Source organism: Eupeodes corollae, chromosome 1, assembly GCF_945859685.1.
Source record: "Eupeodes corollae chromosome 1, idEupCoro1.1, whole genome shotgun sequence".
In the NCBI taxonomy this organism is placed as follows: domain Eukaryota; kingdom Metazoa; phylum Arthropoda; class Insecta; order Diptera; family Syrphidae; genus Eupeodes; species Eupeodes corollae.
The window spans coordinates 175,660,063-175,678,983 of NC_079147.1; the positions used below are offsets into that span (position 1 = coordinate 175,660,063).

Here is an 18,921-nt window from a genome sequence, read left to right on the forward strand (position 1 = left end):
TTGGATAGGTACAAATTTGAAATTACTAACCAATAGTGTTTTCAAACATGCACTTGAAAAGAAATTTGAAATATTTAAGATTTCATGAATTTGAAATCAAATCCAACAAAAAAAACTACATAGTTTAGTACGTATAAATATCTCCATGCTAACACACAAAAAAACGTTAAAAAATGTTTTATTTTTTGTCTCCCTTACACCCTTGATTTCTTGCGAGAGTGAAAATAATACAACCAACTCTTTTCCTCAAGTTTGTTTTCCAATGTACTTCCGTATTCTCCACAAAAAATTGTCTGTACCCTAGCGCCACCAGTCAATCGTCAATGAACTATAAATTCATGTTCCATAAGCGTAATATAGTTTTTAGGGAATTTTTTAAAGTCTTGTCGTGTGTGGACAAAATTCTCATATTATAATTACACTTCACTTAATCTGCATTCATGAAGATCTCTGCGTTTTCAGTCAACTATTTCTATCCAACAAATATAATTTTACTATATTGCATCCTCCTTTCTGTCCTAGGTTTAAAAGTGTTGAACAGTGTAAGCCCACCATAATTGGTCATCTGAATGAAACCTAATACAGTACGTAATCAGGAAAATATTGTGCTATGGGTGTAATAGTGGCAAACTAAAGTGGGAACAGATTTCTCAGGTGATGAGGTTTCTTAAGTTTCAGAATAGCCAACCTCTCAAAACAAAAACATATACCAAATGGAAAATTAAAATTCACCAGACCATACTCTTAAAAAATGGCGGACATGGTCATTACTGACTAGACTATACGTGATTTATTTATTCCTTAAAAGTAAACTTAATTTTAAACAAAAAAAGAGCTTTGAAATTTCATTTTATATCATTATCCTAAAAGAAACATCGAAATATAAATTGACCTATTCCTGAACACATGGTAAATCTGAATCGAAGTTTTTACATTTTCACAAGAAAAATATGCAATTGCGGTTTGAAATTGGCAGATCATCAGAGTAACTTCTTTTAATATTGATCAATTTTTGTGAATTGCTTAATTTTTAACAAATTTGTTTTGTAGTATCACACAAATCGGGAGTTAATTTTGTGCAGGTTTGCTAAAATGGAATTTTCAAGAAAAGAAAATTTCATATGGTTCGTAAGTGAATACAAACAAAAAATAAAGCAAATGTGAATGTATGCAGTGCTAAGTTTTTATTTTTACAATTACGTTTTTGAAAATTTCATTGAAGAAGAAAATTAGCAGGAAGGGGCAGTGCGCAGAGCAGACGCCGTCGACCCGTCACCGCCGTAGACGAAGAGGATGACATAAAAGGTAAAAAGTAGTACAAACAGAAAACTTTAAAACGCATTATTAGAAAATATTATTTATAAAATAGAACCCAATTTTTTACTTCCGAAAACGGATGTTATCTATGATTTATACCATGGAGCAATGATAGTTTTCGAAAAGTAATGGAAACTACATAAATATATCGGTGTAAGATTATAATGATTGAGGTGTTCCAATAAATGTTCTTCCTTTCTATTGTTATTTTTACAACAACAAAAAGTTATTTAAAATAATGTTTATTCTTTGAAAAATCTACTAGATTGATAAATTTGATAGATGTTGTAAACGATAGCACTAATATGTGATATTTCACGACATTATAAATCCGGCAAACTCGTCGTGTCCAAGATTTTCAAAGTATTTATCACGTTTGTCTGCAATTGAGATAAAGTTCTTAAAACATTTCTAAAGTAAATTTTATTTAAAACATAGAGCAATAAGATTATTGAATGGGTAATGTATTTAACGATTTTGTATTGACCATAAATATTTACAATTATTTCTTAGTTCTATATATTATAACATAACTTTCTTATTTAATTTTGTTGGTACATAATTATATAATATACCTACCTATATATTATATGTTTTAAGAAATTTATTCAGAAAATAGTTTATAAAAGTTTTTCGTAGAATTGGATTGTCTCATCTTCGTCTATGATAAAATTAATTCCTTCCTCTATAGCGTTGCTGTCACATTCAAGTACCGGTCACGAGGTGTTGCTCTATGAAACATTTTCATATAGATTTTATATTTGTTTATGGTTTAATGGTTAATGGTTTTGTCCAGGAAAAAATAATAAAATCAGTTTTATTGTAGATTTATCTATAAATTACTATTATTTCTTATAAGAGGAACTGAAACTTACTTACTTACTTACTTTCTTAAGGTGGCGCTACCTGGGCCTCAACAAACATGCGTCTGCAGCCAGCTCGGTCCCTAGCTAGCTGTCTCCAGTTTCGCACCCCAAGTTGGTTGAGGTCCTCTCCCACCTGGGTGCGCCACCTGAGCCGCGTAGAGTCATCCTTTACTGCGGCGTCCTTCGGGATTAGATTCGAAGACCTTCCAGGCTGCAGCGTTGATGTCCATCCGCTCTACATGACCTAGCCATCTAAGCCGTTGGACTTTAATTCTGCTAACTAGGTCAGTGTCGCTGTACAGTCCGTACAGTTCTTCGTTATATCTTCTCCTCCATTCTCCACCTATGCTTACGGGACCAAAAATCACCCGAAGAATTTTTCTCTCGAAGCATCCTAAGACGCTCTCATCTTTCTTTGACAGGGTCCAGGCCTCAGCGCCATAAATGAGAACCGGGATGATGAGTGTCTTATAGATGGTGATTTTAGATGCTCGAGAGAGGACTTTATTTCTCAATTGCCTTCTAAGTCCAAAGAAAGAGCAATTTGCAAGAGTTATTCTTCGTTTGATTTTAGCGCTGGAGTCGTTGTCTGCATAAATAGCGGTGCCTAGGTAGACAAAGTCCTTGACTACCTCAAAGTTATAGCTGTCCATGGTGACGTTTTGTCCAAGATTTCGTCGTTCAGTGTCCTTGGTCTTGCCCTCATTGACCACTAAACCCATCTTAGCTTCCGTCGCAATGCTTAAAAACGCTCCACTGACAGCACGCTTTGAGCTTCCAATTATGCGAATATCATCTGCGTATCCGAGTAATTGGATGGAGCTTTGGAAGATTGTGCCTCTAGTGTTGACGGTTGAGTTTTGCACAATTCTTTCCAGGACGATGTTGAAGAAGTCGCCTTGTCTAAAACCTTTTTTGACATCAAATGCATCGGTAAGATCTTTTCCGACCTTGATAGAGCAGCGTGCATTCTCCATCGTCATTCTGCACAAACGGGTAAGTTTGACAGGGATGCCAAAATTAGACATTGCTCGTTAGAGCTCTTCCCTATAGATGCTGTCATACACGCCTTTAAAGTCGATAAAGAGATGGTGGGTATCGATTTGAAGCTCCTGGGTTTTTTCCAAGATCTGCCGTAGTGTGAATATTTGGTCGATAGTGGACTTTCCTGGTCTGAAGCCACACTGATAAGGACCAATCAGGTTGTTGACGAATGGCTTCAGACGTTCACATAATACGGCAGAGAGGATCTTATACGCAATGTTAAGGAGACTGATGCCTCTGTAGTTGGCGCAGTTTAGAGGGTCTCCTTTCTTATGTATCGGGCACACTATGCTGAGATTCCACTCATCGGGCATGCTTTCTTCCGACCCTATTTTGCAGATGAGTTGGTGCATGCTCCGTACCAAGTCATCGCCTGCTGTTTAAATAGTTCGGCAGCGATGCCGTCAGCTCCAGCAGCTTTGTTTGACTTAAGTTTAGATATAGCTATCTTCACTTCGTCAAGGTCGGGTAGGCGGAATTGTTGATCTGCGTCACCGAGGTTGAGTGGTTCTATCTCCCTTACAGCGGAATTCGGTTCGTCATCGCCGTTATATAATTTGGAGAAGTGATCTTTCCATATTCTCAGCATCGACTGCGGTTCTACTACGATGTTCCCTTGATCGTCTTTACAGGCTTCGGTTCGTGGCTGGTACCCTTGGGAGGTTTTTTTTTACCTTTTGGTAAAATTTACGAACCTCATTCCTGTTGTGACATCCCTCTATCTCCTCGATCGCGCCCTTCTCATGCTCTCTTTTTTTCCATCTAAGAAGACGGTGTTCAACTCTACTCTTTTGCTAGTAGAGCTCGCTAGCGGCTCTAGTTCTTTTGTGCAGCGCCGTTTTGTATGCCTCTTGTTTCGCTGCGTGCGCTTGCCGGCATTCGTCGTCAAACCAGGGGTTTCGCTGTGGTGGCCGTGTGAAACCTAGCACTTCAGAGGCGGCATCTCTGATGGCTGCAAGGCAATGTTGCCACTGGTTTTCAATGCTTAATGCAGGAAGCATAGGACTCCTTAAGAGGTTATTAGAGACTCGATCGGAAAAGGACATGGCAGTCTCTTGCGATTGTAGCGGTCTAACGTCGAATCTTCTCACAGTACTTCCTTGTTTTGGCTTGGATTGGGATATCCGTAGCCGTACCTTGGCTACAATGAGGTAGTGGTCTGAGTCAATTTTGGCCTCTCGGAATGTTCGGATATCCTGGATACTGGAGAAGTGTCGTGCGTCGATCGCAATGTGATCAATCTGGTTGACGGTTGATTGATCAGGAAATTTCCATGTCCCCTTGTGGATATTAAGATGCGTGAACTGCGTACTAGCTACCAGAACGTCTCGAACTGCAGCGAAATCGAAAAGCCTGAATCCGTTGTCGGAGGTAGTGTCGTGCAGGCTGTATCTCCCAATTATGCCACCAAAGATGTCTTCTCTTCCTAGCTTGGCATTAAAACCTCCTAAGACAATTTTAATGTCATAGCCAGGGCACTGCTCATATGTCTTGTCCAAGAGCTCGAAGAATATGTCTTTGGTGTCTTCATCTTTCTCCTCTGTTGGGGCATGCGCGCATATTAGGCTTATGTTGGCGAATTTAGCCATGATGCGGATTGTCGTGTTGAGCTTGCTCACACTGTTGAAACTCAAGACTTTTTGCCTGAGCCTAGTTCCAACAACAAATCCACACCCAAATAGACGCTGTCTTTGTTCTCGGTAGCAGTCACCGTAGTAGTCAATGTCTATTTTGTTGAGAGAGCAACATCGAATCGAATTTGATCAAGAGGGTTTGTCAACAATGATAGATTCCTTTAATGTTCCCCAGTGTCTCATGGATCTCGTTTAACAGCGCTAGCACTATTAACATATACATATGTAGGTACAACTTTGTATCCTCTTTGTTCGTTTAATAAGCGTTTAAGCAACCAGGATTCCTTAGCAAATCCGCTTGTAGCTATTATTTCAGCTTTGGTTGTTGGTTGGGCCACAGTAAGTTGTTATTCCATGACACAGGTCCAAATGAAACTACTCCATTCGTCGATCGTCTGGAAGATCACCTGAATAATCAGAATCTTTATAAATTGCTAATTGGGATTCGACTTGGTATCGAATATGTAATTTGGAAATGATAACGAGAAATTTCTTTAACTTGTAATTGTCTTAAGCAAGTTTAATTGAGCCACAATTTTCACATTGAATTATCATGCGAAGAAAAATTGTCAAAAAGCCCGATTTCAATTTTGAGTTGATGCATACAATTTTAATTTTTTTATTTTTATAATTAGCGAACACTAAAAGGGTTTTGTATACCTTTAATATGCCAAGGACACATTGTGAGCATTAGGAAAAGAGGGAAGGGTTGGATAGGCAGTGTCGGTGTACATTGGTTTTAAATTTCTCAACATTGCAATGACAGGAAAATATAGAGCGTGGCAAGGCGTTCGCGTACTACGGCTAAAAAAAGAATCTCTCTACTTCATAGTACGGCCGAAGTTAGGCTCAAGGGTAAACTGATGGGCATTCCTAGAAGCGTGGGTATTACGGTTAAATTGTTTAAGGGCAGGAATGCAACTGGCTATTTCACTAGAGCATAAATAAGGGTAAAAAAGGGTGAGGCAAGAAACCCTGCGTCGATGTTCGAGTGATGTAAACGAGTTGATGATGTTAATGTCACCAATCATTTTAAAAGCTCTTTTTTGAATACTGTCCAAGAGGGTTAAATAAGTTACTGTAGCACCAGTCCAGAGATGAGAGTTATATTCAAGTTTCAGACTTATATAGGTTTTGTAGATTGTAGCCAGATCAGACGGAGAGAAACATTTCTTGCAACGTCTCTAAAAACCTAGACATCTTACGGCATTTTTGGCAACATCGCGTATGTGATCGCTCCACAAAAGGTGGTTGCTGATGCACATTCCAAAGATGTCAAGATTTTCCGTTTCGTTGATGCAAGTGCCACTCATAGATAGTGGCAAAGAGGGTTTATCTCTCTTTAACGATGCAAGACAGCATTGCGTTTTCGAAGCATTAAATTCCATACGATTGTGTATTTAATGAGCTAATCATATTTTGCCGTTGCAGTTCCACATCCGAAGAGGAGGGTTATGAGTCTGGAAACGAATATGAAAAGCTAAGAGTGCTATTGTCAGCGAAACAATGTATTGGATTAGAAGTAGCAGACAGGAGTTCAATTATAAATATGAGGAACCCTGTAATTGCGATAAAATAAGCATTGGTCAGAATTACTGCTCATTAGCCCTACTCTGTTCACAAGAGCAAGGAAACGTTTATGACAACATCTTGCATCTTGACATGCTCGTACAGTAACATATTGATATCTTCTTGGTTGCTTATTTCCCAAAAGTACCGAAAAAATGCTATTTTTAAATCAAATTGCCATTACTAATAGCATAACGATCTTCATGTTTAATCGTAGTCAATACCCTTACCCAAATACATATATGTATATCTTCAACAACTCTTGTTCTGTATGGCCGATTCTCATATTTCCCTGTATTCTTCACATTAAAAACCTGTAGATTTTGAACTGCATTTTTATTTAGGGTTCCTTTTTATGGTTGCCATATTTAATTAAATTTTTCTTCACTATGAGCTGATTTCATAGCTTCTGAGTATGAATTTGGGTTTTGACATGAGTCACCTTATCAAATATTCTGCTCTTGTCATCAAAGTCTGTTCCCTTTTTTCGTCTGTTGGTAGAAATTATATCTTCAGTAGCCGTTTCATTCTAAACAAATTAAACTCAGCATAAACATTTACTGCAGAACCAGCAATTTCTTTATGACTTACTGAATCTTCCTTATAAGATTCTAAAACAATAACGGAACAAGTAATTCTTTCAATATCAGCATTCGGTTTTTGAAGCATTAAACTCACGCAGTTCTTGATTCCCCATCGGACAATGTTGTCAAGATCAAAATTTGATGAGCTTTTTATACGCTGCCGATAAATCCACTTTCAGACTAGGATGGGAAGTTGAAGGGGATCGATTCTCTAAAAAAACCTAAACCAACCTAAAGCAACAACAACTTCCTAAGCCCGCTACCAACAACACAAAGAAGCGGAGTAATTTCAGGAGGCACTAGCAGCAACAGCAATCCTAATTGTTGAGGGGTTTTTAACATCAACAAAAGTCAAGCAACGGGTACAAGGACGCTACGACAACAGCAACAGTAACACCAGAAGTAGACATGGCCCTAAGTGCCCCCAATACGGACTTATAAGATTGACCTGCAGAATATTAAGCAGGTATGTAAGTTGGCCGGAGAAGGCGTGGCGTGATGGTTAATGCTTAGGACTGTCTCGCCCGACGCTCTTGAGTTCAATTGTTGAAACACTTCAGTCTCGATTTGGTTATGTCTAGCGAAACCAGCTAAACCGCGATCTAAAATGACTTATACAAATGAGAATAACGTAAGAAAAGAAAAGTCATGCCTCAAGAAGGTAACCTGCTGACTCCTAAAACGTATCCGTCGTAACCTTTTAGAACGTGACCAAAATATACAGAACGTGACTAGACGCACTACATACATATATACAAGAGTTTCTTACTGACAAGACTTATACCACATGACAGACGACACAAATACTAAAGCCATCAATACAAAATTTCAATTAATTGATTTAGGACACCTACAGATTATTAACTATCAAGTACAGGGACAACAAGATTCGTCAATAAAAAAACAAGATATGCGGGAAAAAGAATGATAATGACCTTCCATGTCTCAAACTTCAAAGAATGGAGACATACTTCTGACAGTGCAAATAGATCCAGAAGAAGCTACCTTTGACGATGACTTTTGTATAATTGAAGATCTAAGGGAGAAAGTGCAGACAGTGGGAGCTGCTTTTCACTTTCAGCAAGTCTACAAGGTAAATCTTGGTATTTGCCTCAACCACGGCCTTGAAAACAAACAACAATGCCATAATCGCCAAGCAAACTTTATTTCTGAAGGTTGAGTTTCAGCTTATCTTCAATTTAATTAAAAACAATAACAGTCTCCGTCTAGCATTCATTGCGATAACATCGTTCCTCTAGTCTGCGGCTTTTCACTTTCTTCTAGTGCTTTATCTCCCTCTCTTAAACCGGTTAATTTGCTGTTTTCAACTCAATTTTTCTTTTTCGTTGTTTTTTTTTTCTCCTCAACTTCTTACCCACCCCTAGTGTTTCTATTCTTGTGAATAGTGTTGGGTTCTTTCCCACAAAGCCCATCCCGACGGGCTAATATGATAGGGAACCGATTTAAGGGGTTATCCCCGGATACACCCCTTCATTCACCGCCCCTCAAATCCCCGCCAACCAAACGACCAAAACATCTTACCAATTTTGAACAATTTCCCGAACTCCCTGCCCCCACCAATTTCAAAAACCCCAAATTCATTGTCATCTCTTCGAGTGATGAAAACAAACCCCTATCAAATGTTAGTGTTTTCTTTTTGAAGAAAGCTATAGATGCTATTAGTAAGGAATATGAAAGCATTACCCAGCTTCGTGATGGGAATATACTAATCCTTGCAAAAAACAAAAAAGTTGCAGAAAAATTCCTAGTGCTCACTAACTTAGCTAATCAATGCCCAATCTCCGTGAAATATCACGACCGTCTGAACTCAAGTAAAGGAATCGTATTTGCGCCTTTCCTTATTAACGTTCCAGAAAATGAAATCGTTTCTGAAATGTCCACGCAAGGTGTAATTGAGGTCTTCAAGTTTATGAAAAATATTGAAGGAAAGCAACGCCCAACGGGCCTCATGCTTTTTACTTTCGATTTATATCAAGCTCCGACCTCGGTCGAAATTGGATTTTACAAAGAAAATGTAAAGGAATATATCCCCAATCCAATGCGGTGTCGCAAATGCCAAATTCTTGGACACACCATCAAAAGGTGTACCAAAGTTGAAATGTGTGCTACTTGCAATCTTCAAGTTCACGAAAATGCACCTGTTAGCTGCACACGTGTTATGTGTGCAAACTGCCCCCCAAACGCAGAACCACATCCATCCTCCTCTACTAAATGCCCTAAATATATTAAAAACAAAGACATCCTAACAATTAAAACGAGAAAAAAGTGTAGCATGGCTGAAGCGAGACGCCTATACTACCACAATAATCCAACTGAAACAAACCTGAATAAAATCCCCTACAACGAAAAAGCAATAACTGGTAATAATACTTCTAAAGATAATGCCATCTCATATGAAAAACCAAAACATACAACCGCTCAAAATTCTCTCTCTATCCCACAAACATTCTCTGCTTCTAATACCATTACATCCTCTTCTTCCCTCGCTAAAACATTGGATCCCAATCCAAAATCTATACCAGCAAATATTCAAACTAAACTCCCTGCTAACAAACAAATTTCTCATAACCTAAAACAACCCTTAACCACAGAGCCTACTACCCAAGATAAACACAACAAAGCAAACATAACCCCAAATTCAATAAAAAACCCACCAAAACCCATAAACAAACCTGAAAATATGAACGTCTCTGATTCTGAAACAGACGACGTTACTATCCATTCACCCATCACAACCCTTACCCAAACTCTTTTAGAACAAAACACATATTTTTTGCCACACACTTCTAATGACAATAATCATGAATATGTACCCAAGTAATAAACAGCCACCCGAAATTACAAACTCCGCTGGTCGTTTGTCGAGATGCTCGAACCAAAGTAATGGTCCTAGCACCTCGACAAGCGGGCAGCGGGGTCATAATGCCAACATCACCATACAACCGCCAACTACAATTTTGACACAACCTACCTCAACAGTCGACAAAACTGTTACAAATAAAAATCTAACAAAAACTATTCAATGGAACAAAAAACACAATTCAACAACAACCAATCACACTCTTTCTTCTACAAGAAGAAAAAGTTCGTGTATTCAAGTTAACCAAAATTACAAGGTTTTAAATATTCTGCAATGGAATATAAAAGGTTTTTTGAATAACTTAGATGAACTAAGTATTCTAATAAAGGACCATAAACCGGATATAATATCGCTACAAGAAACGCACTGCCCAATTAACCTTAATCCCATTATTCCTAAGAACTACGTTGGCTATTTCAAGAACCTGCCAAATAATACTACATGCAAACAAGGTATAGGTCTTTTGATCAACAAAAACATTCCACACACATTCCGACCGATAAATTCTGATATACTAACTATTGCTGTAGATATCGAGCTTCAAACCAAAATAACATACATCGGGTTATATATCCACCCTCACCAAACTTTTACTAAAAACGACCTTGACAATATAATTAAACAAACCAATTCTCTCGTTATCCTTGGAGGAGATATTAATGCGTGGAATACGCTTTGGGGATCACCTCAAACAAACAATAGAGGACAAACTTTCGAAGATTTTTTACTTTATGAAAATCTCACTCTTCTCAACGATGGTTCACCAACACATCTATCTACACACAACACATTAACACATGTTGACATAACATGTTATTCACCTCAACTGTTTCCTAAAACCTCCTGGAAAACCTTAAACGATCTTCACAATAGTGACCACTTCCCTATCCTCTCAACCACAAACCTAGGCATTATATCAACAATCCCTCCACAAATCCCCAAATTCAAAACAGACTCTGCAAATTGGGAATTATTTAGAAAAATTATCGATGAATATTTATCAGACAACCCCTCAACATCCAATACCAATAAAGAAGCTGCCTTAATTCAAAAGGCAATCAGAACTGCAGCTAACGCCTCAATACCCCAAACAACTTCATCAAACAACACCTCCTCAAAACAGAATGTTCCATGGTGGAACCCTAATCTAACTTCACTGCGTAAAGAAAAAATGAAAACACTGAAGGAATTTCAAAAATCCCCATCTCAAGAAAACCTAATTTCATATAAAAAAGCAAATGCTAAATTTAGAAGGGAACTTAAAGCGAGCAAAACAAAAAGTTTTGCAAGCTTCACATCAAGCATAAATCCCAGATCATCCATTACCAAACTTTGGCAGAAAATCCGCTGTCTTACCGGTAACCCCAACCCCTTAACGATACCATGTATCCAATCAACTGATTCACTTATCACAGATCCGACACAAATAACTGATCTCTTTTCACAAACCTGGTCCAACTATTCAAATGATAACAATTTTCATACTACTTTCAAAACAAAAAAAGATGAATTTCTCAACATTTCCCCTTATGTAACAACCGACAATATTTTTGCACAACGTATTGAAGAACCTATATCACTAATTGAGTTTGAAGCTTCCTTAAACAAAACTAAAGGCAAAACCCCTGGTAGAGATAAAATTAATTATCCAATGCTGAAAAACTTACCATTTAATGTAAAATTGAGACTTGTTAAACTATACAATAGCATACTTAACACCGCTGTTATCCCTCAAGCTTGGAAAATTGCAACACTTCTCCCCATACCGAAACCTAATAAAGATAGGAAATTAATTGATGGATACCGTCCCATATCCCTTATTTCTTGCTCTTCCAAAATTATGGAAAAAATCATAGCAAAACGACTGATGTGGTTCGCAGAAACAAGAAAACTTTTATCTACCAACCAAGTTGCTTTTAAAACTAACCGGGGGTGTGTCGACGCACATCTTCACTTAGATTACTATATATCACGAGCATTATCTGCAAAAAATCATGTTTCTGTACTTTCGCTCGATTTCGAAAAAGCTTTCGACAGAATCGGTTTGCATGTCGTACTAAAAAAATTAAAAATATGGGGTGTTGGCGAGAAGATGTTTGGCTACGTGAAGTCTTTTCTAACTAATAGAAAATTCTTTACCAGAGCTAATAATATTTACTCATCTCCTCACTCCCTGCAAAATGGTATCCCCCAGGGATCCCCATTATCAGTTATTCTATTTATTATCGCCTTCGACGATATTTCGACTATAATAAATAATTATAAACTTTTAGATAGTTGTATTTATGCAGATGACATTTATATTTTAAGTAAAAGTAACGATTTAGAAAAATGTAAGAACCTTTTTGATAATGTTGTTAATGATATTCTTAATTGGTCGTATGCTTCAGGTGCTAGACTTTCATTACAAAAATGTAAAATGCTACATATCTGTAGAAAAATCCATTGTCAAAAAATTATCTTAAGTATAAATAATGTACAAATTGAAAATGTTAATAGCCTTAATATCCTAGGATTAGTATTTAATAATAAATATAGATGGAAAGAACATTGTTTAAATTTAAAAAAAAGCCTAGTTGCGAGACTCAACATAATTAATTATTTATCTAGTAATAAAAGCCACGTACACATAAATACTATCTCATATATTACCAAAATGTTATTATTAAGTAAAATCGATTACGGAATTTACATTTATGGCAGTTCCCCAAAAACAACGCTAAGAATAATACAACCAAGCTACCACCAAGCAGCTAGAAGGAGCATCAACGCCTTTCCTACAACACCACTCAAAAATATTCTGGCGGAAGCAGGTCTTCCCTCTATTGAGCAACGTTTCGAACAAACCATCTCGAAATTAGTTGTAAAATTGGTCTTCTCCACAAATTCAGTTATCGATAAAGACATTCATCAAGCTATGAACCTTAAGTGCAGGAAACGTATTCCATCTGCTTTAAAAACAATCCTCGACAAAGCTCGGGAAATGGATATACCAACAAAAACTACAAAATACTCAACTCTATCATATCCTCCATGGAGTATAAAAGCTAATTCATTTGTATTGAGCCTCGCTCACTACAGTAAAACAAATACAAGCAATGCAGTATACCAATCACTGTTCTCAAGTATTTCATCAGAACTTAAAACTAAAGGCTGGAAATTTATATTCACTGATGGATCCAAATCAAAAGATAATACATCATTTGCAGTCACATTTGAAGATGGCCAAATCCTCAATATTGGCATCCTCCCGGAATATGCTTCTATTTTCACCGCAGAAGCGTTTGCTATTCTGCAAGCAACCAAATCAATAAGGAATTCCAATGATAAGTTCGTAATATGCTCTGATAGCATATCAGTCCTGAAAGCAGTTAAAAATCCAAACAACGATTCAGATCTTATTTCCGCGATAAGGAACAAGATAATAATGAAGCCGAATAAAATAAAACTGATGTGGACTCCAGGACATTCTAAAATACGTGGAAACGAAGAAGCTGATAAAGCAGCAACCTCTACCAACAAATCACCAGTGTATAAATTCAATATATACACCAAAAAAGACTTGAAAACCCAAATACTGGACACCTTGAGACGAAAACAAGAAATCGAATGGAGCCTATACCACCACCATTATAAAAAAATTAATGAACATAAAACCTATCCCCAATACCCTACAAACGTATCAAAACAAAAAATCTCTAACTACATCCGCTTAAGACTTGGTCACACTTCAACAACTCACAAACACCTTCTAAATAAAAACAATCCACCGATATGCTCCACCTGCAATACAACCATGAGTTTAACTCACCTCCTCGAAAACTGTCAATCATCGAAACCTGCTCTTTCATCAATCTTCAAAAATATATCAATCTATGACGTATTGAAAAACCCCACCAGTTCAAATATCGAAAATGTAAATAAATTTCTTACAACCCTCAACTTAAATGTATAAACATTTTATTAACAAGCAGAGCCAATAGTCTTCGCAGCTAGGCTCTCTCCTTTTTTTATGTATATTACCTTGTAATTTTAATTACTAGTTAATAAAATATAATAATAATAATAATAATAAAAACAATAAGTCAGCAGATGTCGCTGATATGTCGGACGTTGTAATACGATATTTACCGATGGAGACATTTATACCCCACTCTTCAACAATGCGCTTAATACTGAAGATATGTTTTCGGCTGAGAATGCCGAAAAAGGAAAATGACAAATCCTCGGCCGATAAGCCTTCTTCCGACCATGAGGAAAGTTTTTGACAAGATCATCAATTGGCAATATAACTTCACAACTTCCATAATTAAAAATGGTCTTCAGCGGAGATCCGATTCTCTTCAGGAATTACTTCAGCGCCCTGACTACTAAAAGCCGTCTAAGTAAGGCAATTGTGTATGCCGAAGTACAGAACGGGCCGAAAGGTAGAAGTAATTAGAATCCTCTTACAGCGTCAATTCAACAAGATTAATCCATATTGCAATAATTGGAAACTCAAAATTAACGTCCAGAGGTCCGTTCTCTTCCGTGGGCTAGGGTCTCACAGGATACGTGCAAGTATTGTGCAAGATGCTCATACTCGATCCTCACGGCAACTATTAAAAAGAAAAGTGTGTTGGGTTGAATCAGTATTTGTATTTCGACATTCGGCTTGCTCTGACAGTGACGGTAGATTTTTTTAGGAATGAACGAATAAAAAGGAAGTAAAAAAATGCCATAGGTCTCCAAGTTCAATCCAGGAATTGACTTGGCCCTGGTTCTTGACCAGCTTCTATTTGTTTTAAAATTCCTTCAAAGCTTGCAAATACAGTTTACTTACTTACTTACTTAAGGTGGCGCTACAATTCTGTGTGAACTAGGGCCTCACCCAACAAACTTCTCCATCTAGCTCGTACCCTAGCTAGATGTCTCCACTTTCGCGCTCCAAGTTGGGTGAGGTCACCTTCCACTTGTGCGCGCCACCTGATCCGCGGTCTTCCTCTACTGCGCTGTCCTGTGGGTGCGGATTCGAAGACTTTCCGGGCCGGAGCATTGGTTTCCATGCGCTCTACGTGACCCAGCCATCTTAGTCGTTGGACTTTTACTTTTCTGGCCAAGTCTACGTCGCTGTACAGCCCGTACAGCTCGTCGTTCCATCTTCTCCTCCACTCCCCTTCGATGCATACGGGCCCGTTGATCACACGAAGAACTTTTCTCTCGAAGCGACCTAAGGTGCTTTCATCCGCTTTTGTCATAGTCCATGCTTCTGCACCGTATAGCAGGACGGGGATGATAAGGGTCTTATATAGCAACACTTTGGTACCTCGAGAGAGGACTTTACCACTCAATTGCTTTCTTAGTCCAAAGAAAGTTAGCAAGAGTTATTCTGCGTTTGATCTCAGCGCTGGTGTTGTTTTCTGCGTTTACAGCGGAGCCTAGGTAGACGAAGTCCTTGACTACCTCAAAGTTACGTCTGTCGATTGTGACGTTTTGACCAAGACGTCGGTGTTGTATGTCCTTTCTAGACGACAGCATGTACTTTGTTTTGCTCTCATTAACCGTTAAACCCATTTTTGTCGCCTCTGCCTCAATACTCACAAAAGCCCCATTGACATCACGCTGACTTCTTCCGATTATGTCAATGTCATCAGCATATGCCTGTAATTGGACAGACTTTTGAAAGATAGTGCCTCTAGTGTTGACGTGTGAGCTCTGCACTATTCTTTCAAGCATGATGTTAAAAAAATCGCATGACAGCGCATCACCTTGTCTAAAACCTTTTTTGACATCGAAAGGTTCTGTTAAGTTGTTTCCAACCTTTATGGAGCAGCGTGAATTCTCCATGGTCATCCTGCACAAACGGACGAGTTTGGCAGGGATGCCAAAACTAGACATGGCTCTATACAGCTCGTCCCTGTAGATGCTGTCATATGCGGCCTTTAAATCGATGAAAAGATGGTGGGTGTCGATTTGGTGTTCTTGGGTTTCTTCCAGGATCTGCCGTAATGTGAATATTTAATCAACTTTTGACTTTCCTAGTCTAAAACCACACTGACAAGGACCTATTAGGTTGTTGACGATGGGCTTTAGACGTTCACATATTACGGCAGAGAAGATTTTATGGGCGATGTTAAGTAGACTGATTCCTCTATAGTTGGTGCAGTTTAGAGGGTCTCCTTTTTTCAGGATCTGGCAAACAATACTGAGGTTCCATTCATCGGGCATGCTTTCTTCCGACCACATCTTACAGATAAGTTGGTACATGCTCCTAACCAACTTATCTCCAGCTGCTTTAAAGAGTTCGGCATTCAAGCCATCCGCTCCATCGGCTTTAATAGACTTCAACTTAGATATGGCAATCTTTACTTCGTCTAAGTCGAGAGGACGGGATTGTTGGCTTTCGTCGTCTATGTTGAATGGATCATCATCCTGCCTGACAGCGGAATTCGGTTCGTCGTCGCCGTTAAAAAGTCTTCAGAAGTGGTCCTTCCATATCCTCAGCATTGACTACGGTTCCACTATGATGTTTCCATTTTCGTCTTGGCAGCCTTCGGTTCTAGGTTTATGTACCTGTGAATTTCGTTTCACCTGTTCATAAAACTATCGAACTTCATTCCTGCTTTTAAACCTCTCAACATCTTCGACCGCACGCTTCTCATGCCCTCTCTTTTTCCTTCTGAGAAGTCGGCGTTCCTCTCGTCTCTTCATGCAGCGCCGCTTTGCGTGCCTTTTGTTTGGCTGCATTTGCTTGCCGACATTCCTCATCAAACCAGGGGTTCCTTGTTGGTGGCTGTTTGAACCCCAGCACATCAGAGGCGACTTCTCTGATTGCATCTTGGCAATGTTGCCACTGGTTTTCGATACATTGTGTTGGCAGCAGAGAACTTCGAGAGAGGTAACTTGTAACTCGGTCGGAAAAGGATTTGGCGATCTCTGGCGATTGTAGCCGTTCGACGTTGTACCTTCTCCCAGCACCTCCCTGTTTTGCCTTGGGTCTGGAAATCCGAAGTGCTACCTTGGCTACAACGAGGTAGTGGTCCGAGTCGATGTTAGCTCCTCGGAAAATTCGTACATCCATAATGTTGGAAGCGTGTCTGGCGTCGATCGCAATATGGACAATCTGGTTGACAGTAGATTGATCTGGAGAAGTCCAAGTTCCTTTGTGGATGTTGAGGTGTGGAAAACGCGTACTGGCTACCATGACGTTTAACCCCGCAGCAAAATCTATGAGCCTGAATCCATTGTCGGAAGTGTTGTCGTGCAGGCTGTTCTTCCCGATTATTCCACCAAAGATGTCATCCCTTCCCAGCTTGGCATTAAAATCAGCCAGGACTATTTTAATATCGTAGCTAGGGCACTGCTCATATGTTTTTGGTCATGAGGCGCTCATTGATGCACCTATAGCTCAAGACTTCTTGCCTAAGTCTGGCTCCAATGACGAAGCAGCATCCAAATAAGCGCTGTTGTAAATACAATTTACCTAATTTAAAAAAAAATATCTTAATTTTGATGATCTTGCAAAATTGTTCCGAAGTTTGTTTACAGGTTTTGGAAAAGGAGTTATATTGGACGCTATTTACGTTGTTTTATAAATATAATTTGCTTACAAATTCTTCTATAATACAATTTTCTTCTGCACAAATGTGGACAAAATTTGGAAAGGTCTTCAGCATTAAACGTTACACTATCTCAATCCTTCGGGTTTTTGCCATGCGCCTCTCTATTGTTTTTTTTTATTCCATTTATAAATATTGAAAATAGATATGCATATACATATAAGAACAATTTTTTAAGAGAAAGTTTTATTGTTAAATAAGAACGATGAAATTTTATTACTTTATCATACGAATTTGTACTCCAAATATAATACAGAAGGACAATGATAATATAATGTTTATTTTGGGTTATTCTAATAATATGGTCACCGTATAGGTATTTTATTTTGTCGTACATATTATATTAATAATAGCAATATACGTGCAAACTAAAAAAAAACATTATTTTAAACGATTTTTCTTTTTTTTTAGATATATATTTCAGTTGCACACAATTTTGAAGAAAGCAAAAAAAGTTTGTTGCTTGAACAATTTCGCTCTATCGTGCGAATATACCTAACAGCAATAGCAGTAATTAATCATTAATCACCACATATAGAAGCCTTTTCTAAAATGTCTTCAACTTTTGAGACTTATGGTTCTCTACAGGCCTCTGTAGTAAAAGAAGGCTGGTTATATAAACGCGGCGAACATATAAAAACATGGCGAGCGCGATACTTTGTGTTGCGAGATGATGGCACTTTAATGGGCTACCGAAATAAGCCTGAAAACACAACACCGTCTGAACGATTAAATAACTTCACAGTGAAAGGATGCCAAATAATGACAGTTGATAGACCAAAGCCATATACATTCATTATACGTGGACTCCAATGGACTACTGTGATTGAGAGAACTTTCCATGTAGAGAAGGAGAGTGACCGTCAAGAGTGGACAGATGCTATCAGGTGTGTTGACGATCTTGTTTTAATCTTTTATTTGTGTATAATATTTGTGATATTAAAACTGTATGGAAAAATTAAGATGATACATACTTATCATAAATAACACTAAAATGTACTTTTTCCAATATGAAATTAATCAGTTACATCTACACAGGGATAGGATTTGTTTAGGATTAATCAATCTAAATTTAGATTCGAACAGTGAAATACTGTTTAATTAATTGCCAAATTATTTTCATTTAAATTTAATTTTATAACCCTTTTTGTAAACTTACCAAACATAGTAAATTATGCCCTATGCATTTTTGCTCAATCCATTCTTGCAACAAGTTGTCATCATCCATTAAATTTTGGTTTTTGCTTATTATTTTCTTTAACATTCCAAAGAGAACTTTTGTTACAAATCTTCTTTTATTCTTATTTTGATCTGCAAACAGGAGACATCACCAATGGTATTATACAATTTTGTATCATAAGAAATAATACTTATAGATTGATTTTTATACTACACTAATTCTACTACTAATTCGACAGCTAATATAAA

At 37.9% G+C, this 18,921-nt stretch overlaps 3 protein-coding genes across 4 annotated transcripts in view; all 3 read left to right on the top strand.

Annotated features, from left to right (window-relative positions):
• Positions 1–733: 733 nt before the first annotated feature.
• The window catches only part of LOC129938459 (RAC serine/threonine-protein kinase), a 40,830-nt gene continuing 22,642 nt past the window's right edge, over positions 734–18,921 (top strand). Inside the window, exons 1-3 of one of the 2 annotated variants that reach the window (XM_056046043.1) lie at positions 734–985; positions 1,051–1,305; positions 17,905–18,380. In XM_056046043.1, coding sequence (XP_055902018.1) covers positions 18,046–18,380 — 335 coding nt within the window. In that variant the 5' untranslated portion in view covers positions 734–985; positions 1,051–1,305; positions 17,905–18,045. The remainder of the gene's footprint in view (positions 986–1,050; positions 1,306–17,904; positions 18,381–18,921) is intronic. The other variant, XM_056046044.1, reaches the window with a different exon arrangement.
• LOC129947256 (uncharacterized) lies at positions 8,462–9,856 on the top strand. The gene has a single exon (XM_056057761.1). It carries the CDS (start codon positions 8,462–8,464, stop codon positions 9,854–9,856), a length of 1,395 nt encoding a protein of 464 aa, XP_055913736.1.
• LOC129947266 (uncharacterized) lies at positions 12,552–13,878 on the top strand. Its single transcript, XM_056057773.1, has 2 exons — positions 12,552–13,811; positions 13,870–13,878. The coding sequence occupies exons 1-2, from the start codon at positions 12,552–12,554 to the stop codon at positions 13,876–13,878; spliced, it is 1,269 nt and encodes a 422-aa protein (XP_055913748.1).